Source organism: Pavona decussata, unplaced genomic scaffold (assembly GCF_977016875.1).
Source record: "Pavona decussata unplaced genomic scaffold, jaPavDecu1.1 SCAFFOLD_321, whole genome shotgun sequence".
In the NCBI taxonomy this organism is placed as follows: domain Eukaryota; kingdom Metazoa; phylum Cnidaria; class Anthozoa; order Scleractinia; family Agariciidae; genus Pavona; species Pavona decussata.
In genome coordinates, this window is record NW_028145711.1 from 620,364 (window position 1) to 641,641 (window position 21,278).

Genomic DNA, 21,278 nt, shown 5'->3' on the forward strand with positions numbered 1-21,278 from the left:
GTTTCTGTTCTTTTAGAATAATTGTTGCTTAATTATCTCTAAAAAATGCGTGGTTACCCCCAATTTTCTTTTTGGATTTCAATAGCCCTTGCTTAGATCTGTTTTCCCCGCATAGTCATAAACCACACAAAAATACTTCTTAATTAGTAGGCACCGTCCTTAACAATTTTTCCACGTGCGCATACGTTGGATTTGAGATGATAGATAGCGCCTAGTTGGCTATAAACATTCCATATCCAGCAAGCGCAAGTGGAATAATTGTTTTATCCAAAGCAGCTAAGAAATTATGTTAGATCTCGCTGATCTCATTTACAAGAAAGACCGGAAGACAATTTAATGGCTGCTGCCTCTTTGTTTACAGGAAAGCCGTGCGGTCGCCAGCAGGAGAAAAAGCTGGTAGGTAAATCTTGCGCAGATAAGGGGGTTAGTTTCAAAGAAACTGTGATGCTGCGTTGTGGAAACGAGTGTTTGGTTTTTCAACAGTTTTGATTACTAAAGGTAAATGGGCCACCGTAAAGAGATTTGAGTGCTGACGTTTCGAGCGTTAGCCCTTGGTCAGAGAGAATCCAGATTCGGATTCGCTCTGACGAAGGGCTAACGCTAGCCTGTGAACAGGCTCCGAAGTGGGGTATTATGGCCAAGAGCAAAACCAGTTCGGTCTTTGCCCCATATCATGTATGGCATGATCCCCCTCAGGCGCCTGTTCGCAGGGTAGGCTAACGGTGGAAACGTTAGAATGCGCGAATCTCTTTACGGTGGCCAGTTTACCTTTAGTTATCAACTTTGATGATAAAATCTTGCATGCTTGTCAGTTGAGTTGTCAGTGAGTGAGGCACTGGCTATATATCATGTATACGCGCTGCGGATGAAAGATTATACAGAAGAAAAGATTCTCGCAGTTATCTACGTAACGAAACTGTTGCGAAAAAACCTGAAAAGAATTCGTGACCAGCTCCCAGTAGGCCTGATAGCTCAGTTGGTAGAGCACTGCACCGGCATCGAAGAGGTCATGGGTTCAAATCCCGTTTCAATCTGAAATTTTTTTCATTTTTTTTTTTTTGCAACAGTCTGGTTGCATAGGTAACTGCAAGAATCTTTTCTTCTATATAGAGTCACTGGCTCTTTGACATTTATCAAAGCCGGTCCAGCTTTGTTAAAGTTTTCTGAAGCCACAAAAAAGTGTACTTGGTTACAAATAACTTGGATGGAAGTAGATTTCAACTTGAAAAAAATTAAGCTGACTATTTCAGGTTCTTCCGTAGTTTGTCGAAAAAATCCTTAAAAACTGATAGAAATTTGTTCTCCCCATGCAACAATCACTTGATATTTCTTGTTAGTGTTCAGTAGCATTTTGGTGTACGAGGAGGGTACTTAGTTTTAATTTTAACACAGCTTTTGACCCCCTTTGATTAGTGTCTGTGTAAATTCTTGTCATTCCTTTGTATTACGTAAATACAAACAAAAACTTTTGATATGTATTTTATCAACTGAATAAGGACAACTTGTTGTTGTTATTATTATCAAGAAAGCTCTATGATACAGAAAATACAAAAGGAAACTAGCTAAACAACGAGAAATTTGACACCTTGGCAACCTTTAGTCTCTGTCATTTTATAGAACCTAAGAAAAGTTCCCGGCCGCGAATAAAGTTCTTCGGTGCGTCAAGTGACGAAGAGTCTGATGGAGCTGATCAAGTACAGGAGGACAGAAAACAGAGTGCTGTCAAGTTTGCTGAGAAACCAGTGAAACCCAGAAGAAAAGCCATGTTTGCTGATGAGCCTAAGGTCTGTCATTTGCTTGCTGCCTGCAAGGTTTTACTTGCTTGGTTCTAGTAGTGATCGCGATCCGTTATCTGAGCTATTGACCCAGTGAAGCTGTTCTTTGAAGGGAAATTCCTTTAAACACTAAGGCCCCGTCCATACGGAAAACGGACATAATGGTCCAGTTTTGTTGTACATTCCCACCCCAGGGGCCCGTTTGTCGAAAGTCCCGGCAACTTACCGGACCCGATAAGTATATTTCTAAATGTTTTTTTTCGCCGATCACACAGTGATTACATTGGCCAATGTTTTCATAGAGTGATAAGATTTTAAAATTTAGTATTCAAAGCTAACAAAACTTGACTTCAGTTAAGAAGCATTTATCACCAAAGACACTTATCGGGCTCGGTAAGTTACCGGGTCTTTCGAGAAACGTGCCCCAGGGTACTGTTGATGGGTTTCTCTGCAGGCCGTAAATGAACTGAGTCGGAATAGATTCCAACTTGAAAATGTAAGGCTAACGTTTTTAAGTTCTCACATTTTGTTTCCAAAATAAGTTGTTCATGAGTTGTTCCTCTTTCAAAAATTCAACTGATTTCTTTCACTCGATGTTTCAGAATTATTTGGGCGTTTTTCCTTTTGCCAGAACTGGCTGGCAAGACCGGTCATTCCGCAGACTTAAAGGGGAAGTATCACGCGAATTTCATGTCATTTCAAAACCCAAAAATGTTTGTCTGTCAGCAGAAACAAAGAAATAATTGTCAAGTTTGTTATAAATTATCACCCCAGTGCAATAAAAGTGTCGATTAGTGCCTCTGGCCAGAGACAGAGTAGGCCGGTTGGATTGAAACGCTAACGTTTTTCAAGTTGTCGCATTTTTGTTTCCAAAATGCGCTAGAGCAGAAAACGAGTTGTTCCTTTCAAGAATCGAGTTAATTTCTTTCCTCTCGTCATTCTAGAATTATTTGGCAGCTGATTGAAGGTCTTATTTCATCACTTTTAACAAAAGATACCAAAAGGCCTATGATACTTCCCCTTTAAACTCCAGTCGGCACATGACTTAATCGTTCCTTTAACATTTCAGCCTTCTGGTGTGAAGTTCTTAGCCGACGAAGATGAAGATGAAGATGAAGACGAAGACGAAGAAGAAGAAGAAGAAGAAAAGCAACAACCTGCTTTTTCAGTTCCTTCTGTAGTCAAAGTAGACAAGGAATGTTGGACACACGAACCCGAGTTTGATAAGTACGTGATGTGATAATTAAGCCACTGCTTATTAAGTTTGGTTGACTGTCGATGTTCAGGCAAAGTCGTTATACATGTGCATGTAGTCATCTGTTACAAGTAAATCACTGCTTTTCTTAGATTTACAGATTTTAGTTATTACAGGTGTTAAAACAGTTAAGTAACAGTTTAGATTCTTAATTATTATAAAGACCATTTAATAGTTTTTACAATTGACTTAACTTTTTAGGTCATTATGATGGTAAACGTGTTACGATTTCAGCTTTTTATTGCAAGCCACTGTACTTCAGTGTCTCTTTTACTCTTGAGGTTATAACAATAAATGATTTATGTGACGATCTACGTCAGTGGTAAATTTATTCTGAACCTTACGGTGTTGTTTTACGTGAGTCCAAGGTCTGATGTCCCTTTTATAGACATTAAAGCTGAAAAATGAGATATATCATTACATTTTAACGCTTCGTTTTTTTTTCTTTTTTCCTTAGTTACCTGCACTTGAGAATATACAAACCCGACTGCAAGAAAGGTAATACCAAAAACAAACAAACAAACAAACAAACAGAACCACATCTGAATGGTCACACTACACGATTTCTTCCACTGTTGTGAAGTTAGAACAACCTTGTACAGCGTAAAAAAAAGGAACGTGCTTTTTAATAGCTTCCATTTGAATGGTAACACTTTAGGATTTCATCCACAACAACAACAACAACAACAACAACAACAACAACACTCTATTACCTTTGCTTAAGGTGTCCGGAACCAGTTTCCATCACCTCCCAGCATTTATATTTTAATGGTCATACTGTACTTTGGTGAGGATCCTATCCTCACTTTCAAAAGTTCGAACTACAACTGTACTTGAAATAAATGTGATGGTATATTTCGGTTTTGGCCTGGGGAATGAATGAGAATGATGTATTATTCTAGAAAGTGACACAGGCATACTCGGAAAAAAAAATCCGAGTGCTCCTATCAGGAGTCGAACCTAAGACCTTCCGATTACTAGTTCGGATGCTCTACCACTGAGCTACAGGAGACTCGTGGGAGCTAAGGCCATTAAGCTAAGTTCATGGGACAAACATCCTTCATACTGCTAGGATTGCAATGTCGAACGTATACTTGTACTTGTAACTCTATTTGTTACCACATACTAGACAATACCTCGGGAATGTGAATGAAAGTATCAACAATTGTCATTTGTTTATTCTTGCAGCTCCAACTCCGTTCTGTAGCGTGGCATTTCGTGGTCAGCTGCTCAAGACCGACGTATTTGAGGAGGAAGAGGAAAACTCAGAAGAAACACAACCTGACACAGTGTCCCCGGCGCCTTCACCAAAAACAAGCTCAACAAAAACGACAGCACAGCGGACCAAGATTGACAAACAAAAATCCGCTGGGAAAGGGACTGGAACGAATGGCAGTGGCAAGAAGGGTTCTAAGTTAAGCTTGTCACGTGGTACAAACAGTCGGTCCTCGTCTGCAGCTCCTTCATCGCGGCCAGGTTCTGCGGTCGTTGAAAAGGAGAAAAAGCCTGGGTAAGAAGTTCGTAAAACATTGGCTAACTGACTGAGAGGCAAAAACATAAGGGAACTTAAGCACAGACGTTTTTGAGCCACGGACGGCAACCGGAAATTGAAGTTTTCCCTTTTTGGAACGTTTTCACGCCATCGCGTTTGTAACGTCAAGCCACAGTCACCAACAAGAGTATTTCCTGTCTGTGGTAAGGAGCAAAACCACGTCACTGAAAAGGAAACGTTCGACTTCCGAATGCCGTCCGTGTGTCACGAACGTCTGTGCTTAAGCTCCCTATTAAGACAGATAGACGGACGGACAAATCGGAACTCTTAATTGTTTTGCGTTACTGTGCTTTTACCAATTAAATAACGTAGGTCCACTGCTCACTATATAAACTCCGCCCAACCCACAATTCCTTGATTCCCTTCCAAGAACAGTTTCCGTTAAGGGACAAACATTAATTTGGATTTCAATTCAAGCCACTTTGAATGTGTGGGAGCAGTCGGAGGGACCATAATTTGGTGCCTTTGATTAAAGGGTTGTTTAGACAGTGAAACAAGTCCCTTTGTGTTACTCCCTCGTGTGTGCTAACCTTAGCCGTTGATCACACAAACCAGCACAAAGTTTTTTTTCCTTCAATGACCTCAGAAATATAGTCCCTTTTTATTTCCAAATAATGAGTACTGCGCGACCTGCCTCCATTGCGCTTTTGACTTATTACTTTCCAGGCCCCAGTTGTTCAAAGGGCGGATAACTTTATCCAGTGGATAAGTCACTATCCAGCGGTGCAAATGTACTCCAAATAATGCTTCTGGCAAGTTCTCACACAATCCCATACTTTAATTAGACATACGCTTCTACTCTTTACACATATTATATATAGGGCTATAGGGAAATTCTTGCACGCATTTATTGCCGCATAGCGACCTATCCAGTGGATAAAATTATGCGGTCTTTGCACAACCGGGGCCAGGTCTTTTTTCATTCTCTACACGAAAAGCACGATCTGAGAAGAGAATTGGAGCTGCACGGTTGCAAATGTTATTTTCTTGTTTTTACAGCATGTTCAAGGAACTCATGTTTAAGCTCCCCGATGACAGTGGACGTAAATTAGGGGAGCCCGCTGAAGACCTCACTCAGGAGCTCCTTCGATTTGCTATACACCCCGCCAAGGATCGCCCGATGATTGCCATGGCAACTACGAACTATGGAGATCTGAAAATTATGGTTTGTTACTTTTTTGTTTTGCGGGTAAATTTGTAAAAGGAAAACCTTTTAGGAATACATTTACTGTGGCACCAAAAACACCAGGAACATTTCAGCCCCATGTGATGAGTCTGCATACCAAAGTTCACTGTTGTCTTCCCTAAGACGTCTGCTGGGAGCGCAATGAAGGTGCGTTTGGAAGGAGCCCAGAATATGAAGTCTGCAGCGGTGTTTAGATTATATATAGGTACCAACTGAGCCTGGATTGTTTTCTTGCAATCCTGGGGCGCTTTCTTTCCATTTGCCAGAACTGGCCGGCAGACCGGCCAGTCTGTAAATCGAATGCGTCACTTTGAAGGGATGATGCTGCAAAATCTGCAAAAATAATCACTCCGAAAATGGTAGGCGCTATTTTGAATAACTTTGAAGGACTAAGATAAACCTAACCCTTCAAATCGAAACATTTCGTTTACGAACAGCCAGTTCTGACAAATGGAAGGAGCCCCTAGTTGAGATTTTGATAGGCTACAAATTGCTGGCTCTGAAATTGCAAAAACGAACGAACAAACAAAACAACAATAGCACAAAACCCATGAGTTTATAGTCGTCGATACATTAGCTAGATTGCATCTTATCCATGATTTCGTAATTTTCCCCAGGATGGATGAATTTAAATCAACAAGTTTGTAATAAGCCGTAATTACATGTCACTTGTTCTCCTTTTTAGGAACAGTCCGAAGGTCATTTGTCGCACACAGACAGCAGTCCTGCTGGTCAGCAGTTTCCTCTCACGTCTGTGGTATCAGATCGTGATATGCCATTTAATTCCACGTGCGGTCAAATATCTCTTGTCTGCTACCTGGTAAGTACAGGATCTGATAACAATAAGGTTTCGTAATCATATCGTTAGTCTATTTTAATAGACCCTCTCAGTCATTGGGTCCAACCTCTATCCTTGTAATCAGGTTTTCATGTTTGGCTCTGTGGATAGAATCCTATGATTTGATTATAAAGGCAAGTGAAAGCTGCTGAACAGTACATTCCTGTGATGTTGTATATCATTATGAATAACTGGTTGTCTGTGAACGGACTCCTAGTTTAGTTAAGTTTAGTTTAGTTCAATGCATTCACTAAAACAATTACAATGATGATAAGAGAAAATTAAACATATATTAACTAATAGCAAATAAATCAAAAGTAACTGGGGGAGGAGTGGGTGGCAGCACAAAGGAACGGAACTTCCGTCCCAATTGTGACCGAATTCCCTCAAGGCAAAATCATCTACAAACCTCTTATTATTCTAGTAAAAGCCACTGTGTTGTACAATGTACTTTCCTATGGTGCTGTTTGTTATGCTGTACCTTTGAGTCTGTAGATGACATCCTTAAGTGTGCCCAATGTAATAAAACTGGTATGCTAGAGCGGTTTCCAGTTGAGTGTCATAAAACCAGAACCAAAGTAATTACTGTGGCTAACGCAACAGATGTAAACAACAACGAGCCAATCAGAATTCAAAGCAAATACATGTAACTAGCGGCAAGCGTGGGAAAACAAGTGCGGCGAAAGCATGATTAGTTTTGGTGTAGAAAGTGGCGCGAGTTTGTTAACCAATCACAGAGTGTAGTAATGCAAAACCAAAGCAAACGCGAAATAGTTTGGACTTTTCATTCTGCGGTTAAATTTCCACAGTGTAGTAAATCACTTACAGCTCTGCAGCATTAGTTACATAAGTCTTGACTGATCTTCCCCAGTATAAATGATCCTGTGGTATGGAACCAAGTGTCTTGTCAATGAACGACACAAAGGCCAGTTAAACAAAGTCTTACTCAGGCCACGGCTTAAGACAATCAGTGGGCCTCCAAGTCTGTTTATAAGTGGTTTATTTAAAGTAAATAAATAGTTTCTAGTCTGGGATGCAAGTCTTCTTATTACCATCAGCAGCAGGCAATGTTTAGGTATGACTGTTGGCAAAATTGAAAATGGCTTAGAGCGTGGTTTTGTTAGACACCGTCTAAACTGTCTTTAATAACTGACCCAAAGGGTTTATTCGCCGACCTTCTGATACCAATTTTTAATCGCTAGCTTTTTGACTCTGTGTCTTTTCAGACTGTCCAGCTAACGACTGAAAACGTTTTTTAAATATTCCTTTTTGTTTTGATATTTTGTTTGTTGTTTTGTTTTATAAATTGTATTTATTTTAATTTTACTTTTTTCCTCTTTCTTTTGCAAAAACAGTCTAAAGTTGAAAGGTATGTCAGATCATTTTTTTTAATTCCAGAAATTTTTTAGATTGATGTTGTTCTTTTAATTAACAATGCTGTGCGCTGTATCATTGCAACTCGTCATCGTTCTATAATTTTCCTCATCGGGAGCAAGACCTACTGCAACTCAGCAGCCCCCCCTGTCACAGTTCTTACAACGTTTTTCAAAGCTCATGAAAACTTGTAGGAAGGGTTCTGATCCACCTTTAGGGTAGACCAGAAGCTCTTTCCTATAATCTTTTATGAACTATGCAAAACGTTGCATCTGAAGACGCTGATTACAGTCTCGTGATACAAAATGGAGGTCATAGAGCTCATTTTGAGCTATAAGCTATTAAAACTGAAATTAAGGGTGTTTTAACAGCTTATACTGTTGCTATGTCGAGAAAACCAGTATAACCTTTTCACCGGTGATAATGCATTTGCTTGATAACATTATTGTTGCATCAACTGATTAAGCGTAGTGGTATGTAACTGTCAAGGTATAAGTGCTGGAAAACGGTGGTAGCTACCTTAATGGACCTTATTTGCTTTATTTTCCCATTACAAACCACGTGATATTCTCAGGAGAATCGCTCCTATGTCTATGTCGGAAGTAAAGAATGCATGCCAGCGTGAATATGTCCAATTCTGAAAGAGACTATTCCCAACAGTACCCTCACATGATCTGTAATAGGGCAACAAAACGACGAAGTGCATAAGGTCTATTGGCGAGATCAAAACGATGCCAAACTGTAAGACACAGAGCACTGTAAACGTGGCACACCTTTTTGTTTCTTTTAAATGTTTTAGACAAACTCTTGACTTTATATGAAACTGTATCCTAAAGTAGAACTTGCTGCCTGAAATCTCAGCTTTCTGATTCTGTTTAATCTTTTAGGCTGACAAAATTTAGCAAATCAACAGAGACAATTCCATTTGATGAGTGAGTATACTATTGTATAAATGGTGGTCGTTCACTTTTGCCAAATTATTTATCATATTAATTATGGATCAGAGATTTAACTCTGTCGTGTATAGGTTAAAGTGGTAAATAAAGCCATGAAATTCCTACTGTAAGGAAATGGGAGACCGCGAAAGAACTTTGACCTTGGCTGCACCGGCATGGCAGCTGTTTATTGTGTTACTGCTAACTGAAAGATTTGCTTCTTTTCAGTCTGGTGGATGCAACAATAGAAACAAGAAAGCAGTAAGTAAATTTAAATGTAGTTCTTTCAAATCCGTCAAGCTCACTTGTAGGGTATAGTTTTTAATAAGGATTTAAATGCTCTTTTTCACCCTCCAACACGGAAGGGCTGAATGTGTTTACTGTAGTGCTGGCTTTCCCTATTTGACTATTAACATTTCACAACCCGTAATCGGGGGTGAATAAACATTGCGATTCACTTAAAGGAGTAGTATAATTCTTCAACTTCGCCCCCAGGGTCTCTCAGGGGACGGAAAGAGGAAAGGCGTTGGGAACGAGGTTGTGTATTTGGGGTGGAGGGGGTGGGGGTGGTGTTTTCGTTTATATTAACGCATGGAATACAGAGATAAGTGTGGGCCGTGTGTACCATGAGCAATCTACACTACTGAACACAAGGTTTGTTATTTTCTAAGCTTGTTCAATATTGCGAAAATGTTTACCGGAAGACTATGCCAGCTCGGTAATTTTCTACGATTTTCGCGCTATATTCCCGTAAGAATGACCAAAACCTTTCCGAACATATCTAAAGTTTACTATTCGCCAGAAGGTTACTAAAAGGGGAAGTATCATGGAGTTTTTGATATCTTTGTTAATAATGATGAAATAAGACCTTCAATCACCTTCCAAATAATTCTAGAATGACGAGAGGAACGAAATCAACTCAATTCTTGAAAGAAACAACTTGTGATCTGTTCTAGCGCATTTTGGAAACAAAAATGCGAGAACTTGAAAAACATTAGCCTAATATTTTTCAAGTTTCAATCGAAACCGGCCTACCCTGTCTCAGCCAGAGGCACCAATCGACAGTTTTATTGTACTGGGGTGATAATTTTTAACAAACTTGACAATTATTTTGTTGTTTCTGCTAACAGTCAAACATTTTTGGGTTTTGAAATGACAGCAAATTTTCGTGATACTTTCCCTTTAAGCTCTTTCTCTGTTTTTTTTTTGGTAGGGAAGAAGTAGTGGATGAAGTCAAAGAGGAAGTTAAAGAGGTAAGGAATATTTTTTAATATATTTAATATTTGATTGCTATTTCCTCTTTTTTGTTCATTTTATCTCAACCACACCGCAGCACATATCACCTTGCTAAGGCTCATGGTATTGATGATACCTGAAAGTTCTTGTTAGTTTGAACAAAGATCAGTTTGGAAGGAATCGTGAATAGACAAAAGGTTTTCATTTTGTCATCTGTCCTAGCCCAGAGGTTTCACTATGTGGGTCAGATATACAATGTCATTTATATTCAACATATTATAACACAGCCCAAATTAGACAATCGCTACGAGCCAATCAGCGCGCAGGACTTTTAACAGTTATTGTAAAATTAAATTTAGAGAGGACTGAAGTCAACAACGTACTTACGTGACTAACGAGCAAACGAAGGAGTCTCACACGTGTTGTGACGCACAAACCTTGACTCGGCCCAAACCGGCTAGCGGGTAACAGTCCAATCAGACAACCCCAACTAAGCAAGATTTTTTCTCCCTTTTGTAGACTCCAGAGCCGATGTACACTGAAGGTGATGTCAAAGCACTGAAAGAACAACACGCTGAAGAAATGCAGCTGCTACAAGAGGAGTATGAGTAAGTGAGAGAATGAAGAGGCACTTATATTGTGTTAAGTGTTGGCTTCAAATGCCTTTGTCTAAGTTTCTCAAACTTGTTAATAATTCGTGAGGGAAAACAAAGGAAATCACTGCCATGAAGGAGGTTTGGAAATGTAATCTTAATTATAATAATAAAATTGGGTGAACTACTGCTTTGAATTTCTCCAAGAATTATAAATGGCTTGAGAAGCTACATCAAATAGTCGAAACAGCGTTTCTTTCGACTTGCAGCCAGATGAATGAATGAATGAATGAAAATAAAGGAACGAACGAATCAATTTGCATCTTTTTTGCCTCTGTAGGAAAAGGCTGAATGAGCTGGCTCAAGGCCTGGGTCCCTATCCACCTGATTTGGAACCATCACAGGCCTTCATTGACGGTAAGCATGTCGGTGGCTTCTCTAATCACCATGCCCGGGTTGTTCAATGAGCTGATAACTTTATCCAGCGGGCAAGTCGCTATCCAGCGGATAAGTACATCTTATTCGATGGTTTTACATACAATACGCGCGGATACTTTGCGAGTTGCGGAGTAATGAGCAAACTGTCTGTGCGTATTATATATAAAACCATCGAATAAGAGATTTATGATTCCACTACGAAAATACTTTATTTTAGTTTCTCATTTCTGGTACGAGTGTTGAAATACACTCGGTATTATCTGTCCATCCAGCTGCCCATCAGTATATAGCGCGTGCGAATGACGTAAACAACAGAAAGCCAGTAAAATGTCGTTGCCCGTTTTTCGCTCTGTTGTAAACCGGTCAAACCAGGACTCTACAGTGTATTTCGTTCTTTTATTATTCCACTATTATTTCATTTCGCCAAATAAGGTCAAGAGAACGCGCAAAATATGAGACCGTAATACACTGTAATGTCCCGGTTTGACCGGTTTACAACAGAGCGAATACGGACGGAAAAGGCAGAAAAAAGGCGCAACAATGGCCGGAATGGACGAAGATTAGTTTTTGAAATGATGCAAGCTCGAAAACAAGTTTTTAGCATGTCAATCACTTGTCATTTATCTTTTCATTTTATCCAATCAAATTAAAGACTTTTAACTGGCTTTCTGTGTTGTTTACGTCATTCGTACGCGCCATACACCGATGGACCGATTGTAGTGGAATAATAAATCTCTTATTCGATGGTTTTACATATAATACTCGCGGACATTTTGCTCATTGCTCGTATTTTTCCTCGCCTCTTCGGGGCTCGGAAAAATACTACGCAAGTCGCAAAATATCCGCGCGTATTATATGTAGATGTATGTATTTTGTGCGTTCTCTTGACCTTATTTGGTGAAATGACATAATTAATTAATCAATTTATTATTATTCGATGCATTTTTTCTTCCTTTTCATTGGCCGAGAACAAACCAATAACTGCCTACAAGTAATGGTCTGTTCATGCGCAATACTGTCCAACTGTGTTTGCTGCAAATAATATTCTGCTCATGCGTAATTGAAACCACGGGCTTGTGTTCCCTGAGCTTAGCACTTACCGCTTCCCGAAAATAATTACGAAAAACAAACTCAGTTATCGAATGGTAAAACAATTATTGAACTCGGTTATCGTAAAATATCGTGATTTGTCAGTGTCTTGCAGATCATTTATTTTAGCGAAGCCGAATTGATCTGATTGCCACTGAGAAATCACGTTATTTTGCTCAACATCGTCCAATAATTGTTAATTGGTTTGAGTAAATTTTTCCCGTTGGATAGCGATTTATCCACTTGATAGAGTTATCCGCTCCTTGTACAGCCGTCGCCTGGTGCAGCTGGCAACGCCCATTTGGGGGAGGGTTCGTTTTGTAAGAATGGATAGCAAAAACATCACTGTTTACATCTTAAAAGTGTGCACCGCGAAAATAGACCGGGACACGCGCTGCTGCGTGCAGTGCATTTCTAAACACTTAAAAATGTTGCGCGCAAAGTTTGAAGTAGTGTCGACAGTAGACACATATTCAACATTGTATTGAATGTAAAGGTCTTAAGTATGAACAGAGTTCTCAATCCTATTGCCACGGAACAGGGATATGGCGCAGCGGTGAGAGCACTCGCCTCCCACCAATGTGGCCTGGGTTCGATTCCCGGAATCCGCGTTTTATGTGGGTTGATGTGGGTTGAGTTTGTTGTTGGTTCTCGTTTTTGCCCCGAGAGGTTTTTCTCCGGGTACTCCGGTTTTCCCCTCTCGTCAAAAACCTACATTTCTAAATTCCAATTTGATCTGGAATCTGAGGGCCCCCGGTTTGTCGGTCGTAACAGACTGTTAAAGTGTCACCCTCTTTAAACAAATTTATATATATACTTATATACTTGCCCGCCTCCGTTGCATCTTAATCACACTGATGCCTCATATTTGCTGAGTTTGGGCCGTGTAGGTGTGGTCGACAGAGCCGTGTTTTTGTGTGTGCAAATATACTCTTCTTTGGTCTTCCGCGGCACCGTAGGACAACCATCTCCAAAGAGGTTGCATTAGCTTTGTTTTTAGCAACACGTTTGTTGCTGATTTCAGGAGCTAATCAATGATTTTGCTTTGCGTTACAGCTGCTACATCACCGATGTTTATTAGATCGCCTTCACCTGTGAGGTCACCTTCACCTGAACAGGGGAAAACACCGCGACCGCCTGCAGAAGGAAGGTAACAAGGAAAACTGATTGTTGTTGCTGATTAGGTGTTGTTGTTGTTGCTGCAGATAGAGTGGTTTTCAATTGAGTGTCAAAAGTAATTTCGCGTTTGCTTTGGTTTTGCATTACTACGCTCTGTGATTGGTTAACAAAACTCGCGCCACTTTTTCAACCAATGAGGAGCAAGACCAAAACCAGTCGTGACTTGCTTGCACGCGTTTTCCCGCGCTTGACGCCTGATTGGTTTATTGCGCTTTTTGCGTCTGTTGTGATTGGTCAGAGTAATTGCTTTGTTTTTGGTTTTACGACACTTAATTGAAAAATGCTCTATCGTTATTGTTTTCAGTTTGGGACAGTGTTGTCATTTTTGTTGTTTTTGTTGTGCAGCTGCCGTTTTTGTCGCTGTTCGTGTTTTAAAATTGTTGTTGTTATTATAATTTGCGAGTAAATGTTGATTTTGTGGGGTTGTTATTGCAATTACATTTGCGATTTTGATGTGACTGCGGTAGACTTTCTCAAAGTCCCTTTATCGTAGTTGTCAGTGGCTCATTTTATCATTTGAAGTTAGTTAAGGACAGTGTTTCCTAATACAGAAGAATTTTTGCACAGCTTATGGCTATGAGTGAAGAGCTGATTTTTGCAAGGGCTACGGAAATTGGGGGTAACACCCCTTTTTTTAGAGACAACAAAGCAACAAGAATTCTAAATAGCTTAAAAATACATAACAATGCGTGACATTTTCTTCCGACTTGAAGCTGGATTACATCTGAAAAATGCATGTTACCCGCCAATTTCCTTGTTGGATTTCAACAACTCTTACTGAGATCTGCTTTTTCTACATAGTCATACACCACGTTACATATCTTTGTTTTAGTAGTAAGGGCTCAAGGGTCTCTTGGACCATTTTGAGATGCGCAGAACGTATCTGTTGTAGTTAATTTTTTATCTCAGTTAATTTTTAGTTTTCCTTTGATTTACACTCATTACCACCCATAATCACAAAGAAAACTAAAAATTAACTGAGATAAAAAAATAACTACAACATATGCGCTGTAGCAAAAGTAGGCACCGTCCTAAATATGCTGCGCCAGTTCTGTGCTATAGACTGCCCCGCCCCGGTTAGCTCCAACCTTTTCTTCATAGCTATACTACGACTTGTCCCTTATTTTTCTTACTGATAATAACGCGCGCGAAGCACGCGAGCGCGCGCGGAAAATTGACCCATTCACACCAACAAAATCTGCTTGAAACAAAATGAAAATTGGTAACAGAAAGCTGAACCATTGGCTTTGATATAGGAATCAAGTAAACTCTAACTTATGCTTTCATTTGCGCTAAATATGTAGTCAACAAAGATCCGAGAGCAGCTTTTATGAAGGAAACAATTTTAAACTGTGTTTAACTTGACAGCTTTTAAACGAGTTAAACCTTGGTGTGCATGGGGCATTTTTCCGCGCGTTGAGTTTCCTCGCGAGAGGCAATTTTCGCGCGCGTTCGGGTGATTCGTGCGCTTTTCTATCTCTAAGAAAAATAAGGTATTGTTCGTAGTCTACTTCATAGCCTATAATTAGACGCTGTTATGGTGATCATTATGCCTGACGTGTTTTGTTTCGTCGGTTTTTTGCAGACCGTCTCCCTCTCGGAAACCAAGACCTCGTATTCCTAATTTACCAGAGTGGGGAAAAGATCTACCGGAAGATGTAAGTCTCATGATACGAGAAAAGAGTACAAGAATTATTCTACTCCCCACCTACGCAGCACCACAGTTTCTTTAAAAGCTAACCCCCTTATTTTTGAAGAATACCCGGGGGTGGGGGCGGAGTGGTACTCAAGAAAGTGTTATACAGGGAGGCTCCGCCCAGAGGTCCAAACCCTTACCCTTTTACATACCATTTTTGACAGAAAGGTAACCCTTTCGTAAATGGTACCCCTTTCACATACTTACGGTCTGTTCGAGACATTTTAAAAGTCCCTTTAAATACCTAAATGACAATTTTCCCGTATTCTCCAGTATTCTTCAAGTTTTGAAATCCCTACCACTGTATATACTTCCAGCCTGAAAAAGGTACCCCCTTCGGGTGGAGCCTCTCGGTATAGGTCATTATAGGAAATAACCCCCTCCGGGGACGGGGGACGGGGGACGGGGGGAAGGGAATATCCCATGGCGCCATAGGCCAACCTGTAATTTCACTCTTCATAGTGTGTTTAAGCGTTCTCCTGCCAAATGTAAACTAACCCTCCTCCCTCTCTGCTGCATGCAATCTCCTTTTTAAGAAGAGTTTGTTGATGAGAAGTGCAGTGATAAATCTATTCCCAAATGGTATGGATGCATAATCTCATCTGTTCTTGTCGAGCATTTTTCGCTCTCTCTCAAAATACAAGGGTAACTTGTGCGGAATAGACAGTGACCCAACATTTCAACACGAATTCTAGCTTCAGGGTAAGAGCTAGTTGTACCTTGACGTAATTTCTTATATGATTTTCTTCGCCTTGTTGTAGTTCCTGGTTCGTCTCCATCTGTTCAACGAGAACAGCACCAAATACCGACAGGAACTCGGTGAAAAGACGCGCAGAACGGTAAGTAAGATCTTTACTTATAGAAGTAGGGTTAAATTAGGAGACAGATCATTCTAGGTCGCAGCTCCGGCACTTTGGAATGTATCACCGGGTGAGATTCGTTCTGTTACAGATCTACGGACTTTTAAGTGCCATCTGAAAACGCACCTCTTTAAGGAAGCTTTTATTGATTGAACTTTTAATTTTTATTGAAAATTTCTATTACCTTGACATGCATTGTATATTTCGATTTTTATTATGGTATATTTTTAATAAGTATTATTTAGATACTCTGTATTTTATTATTATATGTAGTGTGCGCTTGATCATTTTATGGAAAGCGCGCAATATAAGAATTAAAATTATTATTATTATATTATTATTAAAGTGAAATGAGCTTAAATTTGATATTGACGATGGACTAACCGAGGTGGCTAAGAATCAGGCGATATTCCGCAAGATTGAGCAGGATCATTGTTTTATTATTGAACACGTTGATAAACAAAGCACAGTTTTATTGCAGAAAAGCTGGAGACGATCTTTTTTTTTGCCATTTGTCTCCCCGACACACGAAAACACGTATATCGCAGGATATCTGTTGACTACGGACGACGAATATTCAGTGCACCATGATCATATTGGGGTGGTGTTACAATGTGTTGAATAATAGTCGCGGATGTATTGCATCATCCTAAGCAATGGTTATTACATCCAACGCTTTCCTTAACAGATACAAGAGAGGTATGAGCTTCAGATGGCTGTACAGAACAGATTAGCTCACACGGAAGAGGAGAGAGAGGAAGACGCGGGTAGGATTTGAGCTCTTATCCTTCCATAAACAATTAAAAAAGTCCAACCACTCAAAGAACCAAAAAAAAAAAAAAAAAAAGAAAGAAAAATCATGCAAGTTCGCAGTGGAGATATCGTGTACCCAAGGGTTTATGCTCCATTCAAGGGTGAAAAGATGAAGTATAGAAAAGGAATGTCACAATTTGGCCACAGGAAGCCGCCCACACGACCAGAGCAAAGGGTCATTTCCGAGTTACTTTGAACCTCATTACGAAGGCGAGGCTAAGTGCAAAACTTTTCATGTGTAAACAAGTGCTGTCTGCATATGAATGAAAACTAGTTTTCATGCTAAAAACTGTGCACATAGCCTCCCTTTCATAATGGTTTATTCTTTAGTATGAAGCAATTTGGATTATTATTACTGGCCCTTGGGATGGTAGACAATTACAGGGCCAGTAGTTTTTCGCAGGTACCCATTTATACACTTGGCAAGAACAAGTTTCTTGTCAAAGGAAACAACACAATGATAGAGGCTAAGACTTGAGGGTGTTAAAAAAGTGATTTTTTTAAAATAATTTTTGCCTGGCTCAGCAGTAAACCTGTAGATAATGTGACATTCAACAACACTACCATACGTGAATGCGACGCGATGAACCTCATATTATCAACCGCCTTCAAACAGTCCCACTAATTTTGTTTTGTCGGCACGGATCATATGCATGTTCTGTTCGTGTGTGTGACGTGGTTATTCTAAAGTCACGTGTTTGTTGTTATGTAATGTTTCTCTTTTCAGATGTATGTCTTCCAGCGGTGTTCATGCCAACACGTACTAGTCACGTGTTCTCGCCAAAGGCCCACTCTTACTTTCACCCACCAGGTATTGTACTAAGCTTCAGTCTTACCTTTTTTTGTTGTTTTAAATTTTGTTGTGGCCTAACCTGTAATATACAGCATAAACAAAATTTTGAGATATGGATGTAAATTAGCGCAGCGTTTCAGGTGTGTACTACGGAATGATTTGAAATACAATCATGTTCGCCAAAGGCATTCAGATGCCAGGCCTCTTTATAATACGAAGGTGGCCCTCCTTGGTGAAACTGTGCGCTAGATTTGGCGCGCTGGTGCAAAGTTTATGCGTCAATTATAGTCAATCCACGTCACGCGTGACCGGTATTTTTGAAATTTGAGCGGAGTTTTGAAATTTACATGTCAGTTTTAAACATCGCAAATGAGATTTCAGAGTTCCCGTAGAAATTTCCCTAGTTTATTGGCGGTATAAAGCTATGAATTTTTCTTTACATTACAGCATTTAGTATTTCAAGAATAACAGTTGTTTCCCAAGTATTTTGAATCTTTTTTTTTCTGTTAATGCGTCTTTTTTCGGGAAGATTTCCAGAGAAATGTTGAACATTCCATTCACATGTCGGACATTGCGTGACGTGAATTTACAGTTTTCTATGGTCAATTCTCTACCATAAAATGACGCTATAAAATATTCAAAACTCAAGTGGTGCCATGATGGTACCATGCCTATACAGAACCTTGTGTTTACGTGAGATGAAGAGTAACTCTTTGTCATTGTGATTCCTTAGGGTCATCTGAGGGCCGTCTGACTCAACCGCCATCTATATTCAAACTACCAGCAGTGACATCAGAGGCTGTATCCTTTAACAAGCGTGAACCTGTCTGGTTTGATAAGATTTTATTCTCGCTCAAGGGGAACTAACTTAACTACAGAATTTATACTATCTGCAATCTTGCCTCTCCTGACAAATTCTCCAGTCTAAGTATTTTTAAGAATTTCTGCGTGTTATTGGAACCACCTTTGAAATAGACACGCCTTGCACCTGGTTCCTCTCCCGTGACAGTTCGTGCCACCGTTCGTAGTCTTCGTGTTTTTTATTTCTTTCTTTCATGTTTATAGTTTGTCAGTTGTCTATAAATTAATTAAGTGACCAATAAATCTGAAAGAACAAAGAATACTATTCCTACGGAATTTTGGTTTATGGTATTTTTGTGATAATCTTTTTGCAGCATTTTTTTCATAACTTCTACAAAAATGTAAATTTCGAAAATCAATGCGTCACTTTTTGCACCTTGGTGAACTTCAACCATCAGCACTGTTTTCAATTTTTATACGCGTACAACGTTTGAGTTTTAGGCCTTTTTCGTGTGATAATTTAATAATTTAAAAGCTTATATTCAAATGCGCCATCCTAATAATAATAACAATAACAAAAAAGAAACTTATGGCTAAAATTAAGAAATAGTCTAAGCTAAAAATGCCTTTTCAAAAAGGTGAGTCTTCAGAATTCCCTGATAAGTCTCGGCAGAGCGAACACAAAGGCCCTTTCACCGAGAGTAGTCTTAGGCTTAATATTTGGATAACTAAGTAAGTTGCTGTCGTTAGAACTTCTTAAGTTATATCTGGACGCAGGCTTAGAAATAATTAAACAGCTGTACCGATCACATGACTGATACTGAAGTTCCTCTTGTAGCCTCCGTTGTATGGTCGAGTGCGACTACACTTAGAAAGTATCTTTGTTCGTTTCATAGATGAGGCACCATTGATTTACGTAACAGTTCACTTGAAATTTTAAATTAGTAGGGTGTGGTGTTGTCTGTGAGACGATTGTAAAAAGCTTTGGGTGTTTTCTGTTTGCCAATACTGTCCGATCGGAACTGAAGATTCTTACGTGGTATGTTAACGACTGGTTGAATTTAGTTATTCAAAATCCACATTAGATTCATCCGGAATTTATGAGAAAAACCGTTATTGCCATTCCCGACAAACCCTAAATAAGATCATTGTAACACTGAAGGGGAAGGTAAAAGATATGATGCCAGACGAGCTCAAACAACCACTCAACTCCACAAAACTTTAATTCGTTTACACCCTTATTGCAGTATTATTGAGAGCTTTTGTTGTTTCTTTTTCCTTGACGTTTTATCCAGCAAGTATCTGTTCTAAACCTATTCGAGATGAGTAAAAGATACACCCAGACAGGACCCCCGTGGTATGCGCCAGATCAAGCAAGGCCTCACACCATAGCAAACCCAGAGCAGCTACAAACTGCCCCACCACCACCCACTGCGTTCGATGTGTGGTCCCCACCTCCCTACCAAGGCAGAGCACGGACGAGATAGTTCACGTGACTTACATGTGACGTTCCGTGTCACGGCAACCGGAAAAGCATCACTGGAGCATGTGACAAAAAAAACTTGTCTATTACTCGTCTATTGGTGGAGAATATCCGGGGTTTGTCGTGAGGCGGGAGGGGCAAGGGGGGGGGGGGGGGGAGGTGGTTGCCAGCCACCTTTGGACTTACTAATGTTCGGCTCTACGTGATTGCCTCAGGAAAGGGGAGCTTAAGCAACGACGATGGCGACGGCAACGACAACGCCGCAAAGCAATAGGTTTAATGAGCAAAAACAGTCGCTCTGCACGTGCGTTGTACATTTTGGTACATTTCTTTGCCGTCCTCTGCAAAACAACAACGTGTAATGACCACATTTAAGGTTTTGTGGAGAACGTGAACGCACGACGGTGAATTTTTCCTTTTCTTTTTTAACTTGTGCGCCACTCCTACCAATTTGGTTCCTGGATAGTTTGCCATTTTTGTAAAAGTTGAGCGATTTGAAATAATCGCGAAGTAGCACAAATGAATAAAGATATGTTTTCGGGTGACGTTTTCGTTGCCGTTGCCGTCGTCGTTGCTTAAGCTCTCGAATAAATCTGTCAATCAGTTCTTTACTGGGCCGTTTATATAAACTCGGTTCCCGGACTCGCTAATACCCCTCCCTCCCGGACATTGCCAACCTAGTTCCCTGGGCTTTTCCCTTGTAAATTGGGAGAGACGTTACAAGGAAAAGTCTTGAAGCGATGTTGAGAAACTGTGTCGTCAAAATGTGTAAAGGATGACTAATAGTTATATATTTCTTTATGTACAGATAAAATGTCTCCGTCTCGTTGACCTAAGGGAAGTCAGTTTGGTTCAAAGACCTTAGATCTTTTTGCGGCATTTTATTTTCAGATGTATCCACTGTTAGGTCGCGTTCGATTGACCGTATTCTGGAAGAAGAATAAGCTGTTAGATTTCTCTTTTGAAGTAATTTGGGAAGCCATTTCTGTAAACCTCTTATGGGAGATTTCTTGTCATCGTTGTATGTATTCCTATTCCGGAATAGGGTCAATCGAACGCATCCTTGATGAAATGTAAAGTAAACTATAAAGATAAAATATAGTTTTTTTTAAAAATTAAAAGGTTGTTTTGTTTATACTTGAAATGAGGTGAGCTGTTTTATTTCTCAAAGGTGTGAGAGTTGGAGCCGTTAACGGCTGTTTCATGCTGGCAATAATAAAAGCTCTGTAGTCCCTCCCTATACTGTTGTGTAGCATGAAATAGTAGCAGTTTCACTACTCTCCGCTGGATACCACAATCGTTTTATTTCTCACCCTCCCTCCCCCCCCCCCCCTAACGCTATCCTTATTCTTCATCCTTGCCGCGAAATGGATGAAGTGATC

General features: G+C 40.0%; 1 protein-coding gene across 1 annotated transcript in view; it reads left to right on the plus strand.

Annotated features, from left to right (window-relative positions):
- LOC146453921 (uncharacterized) overlaps positions 1 to 21,040 on the plus strand; it is a 34,490-nt gene extending 13,450 nt beyond the window's left edge. Inside the window, exons 13-32 of the mRNA XM_085095961.1 lie at positions 362 to 396; positions 1,618 to 1,784; positions 2,845 to 3,002; positions 3,488 to 3,528; positions 4,219 to 4,540; positions 5,582 to 5,747; positions 6,454 to 6,588; positions 7,962 to 7,975; positions 8,868 to 8,912; positions 9,144 to 9,176; positions 10,129 to 10,168; positions 10,671 to 10,759; positions 11,085 to 11,161; positions 13,328 to 13,421; positions 15,036 to 15,108; positions 15,908 to 15,985; positions 16,695 to 16,773; positions 17,547 to 17,630; positions 18,346 to 18,413; positions 19,709 to 21,040. Of these exons, the coding sequence (XP_084952087.1) occupies positions 362 to 396; positions 1,618 to 1,784; positions 2,845 to 3,002; positions 3,488 to 3,528; positions 4,219 to 4,540; positions 5,582 to 5,747; positions 6,454 to 6,588; positions 7,962 to 7,975; positions 8,868 to 8,912; positions 9,144 to 9,176; positions 10,129 to 10,168; positions 10,671 to 10,759; positions 11,085 to 11,161; positions 13,328 to 13,421; positions 15,036 to 15,108; positions 15,908 to 15,985; positions 16,695 to 16,773; positions 17,547 to 17,630; positions 18,346 to 18,413; positions 19,709 to 19,900 (1,990 nt within the window). The 3' untranslated portion in view covers positions 19,901 to 21,040. The remainder of the gene's footprint in view (positions 1 to 361; positions 397 to 1,617; positions 1,785 to 2,844; positions 3,003 to 3,487; positions 3,529 to 4,218; positions 4,541 to 5,581; positions 5,748 to 6,453; positions 6,589 to 7,961; positions 7,976 to 8,867; positions 8,913 to 9,143; positions 9,177 to 10,128; positions 10,169 to 10,670; positions 10,760 to 11,084; positions 11,162 to 13,327; positions 13,422 to 15,035; positions 15,109 to 15,907; positions 15,986 to 16,694; positions 16,774 to 17,546; positions 17,631 to 18,345; positions 18,414 to 19,708) is intronic.
- The last annotated feature ends 238 nt before the right edge of the window (positions 21,041 to 21,278 follow it).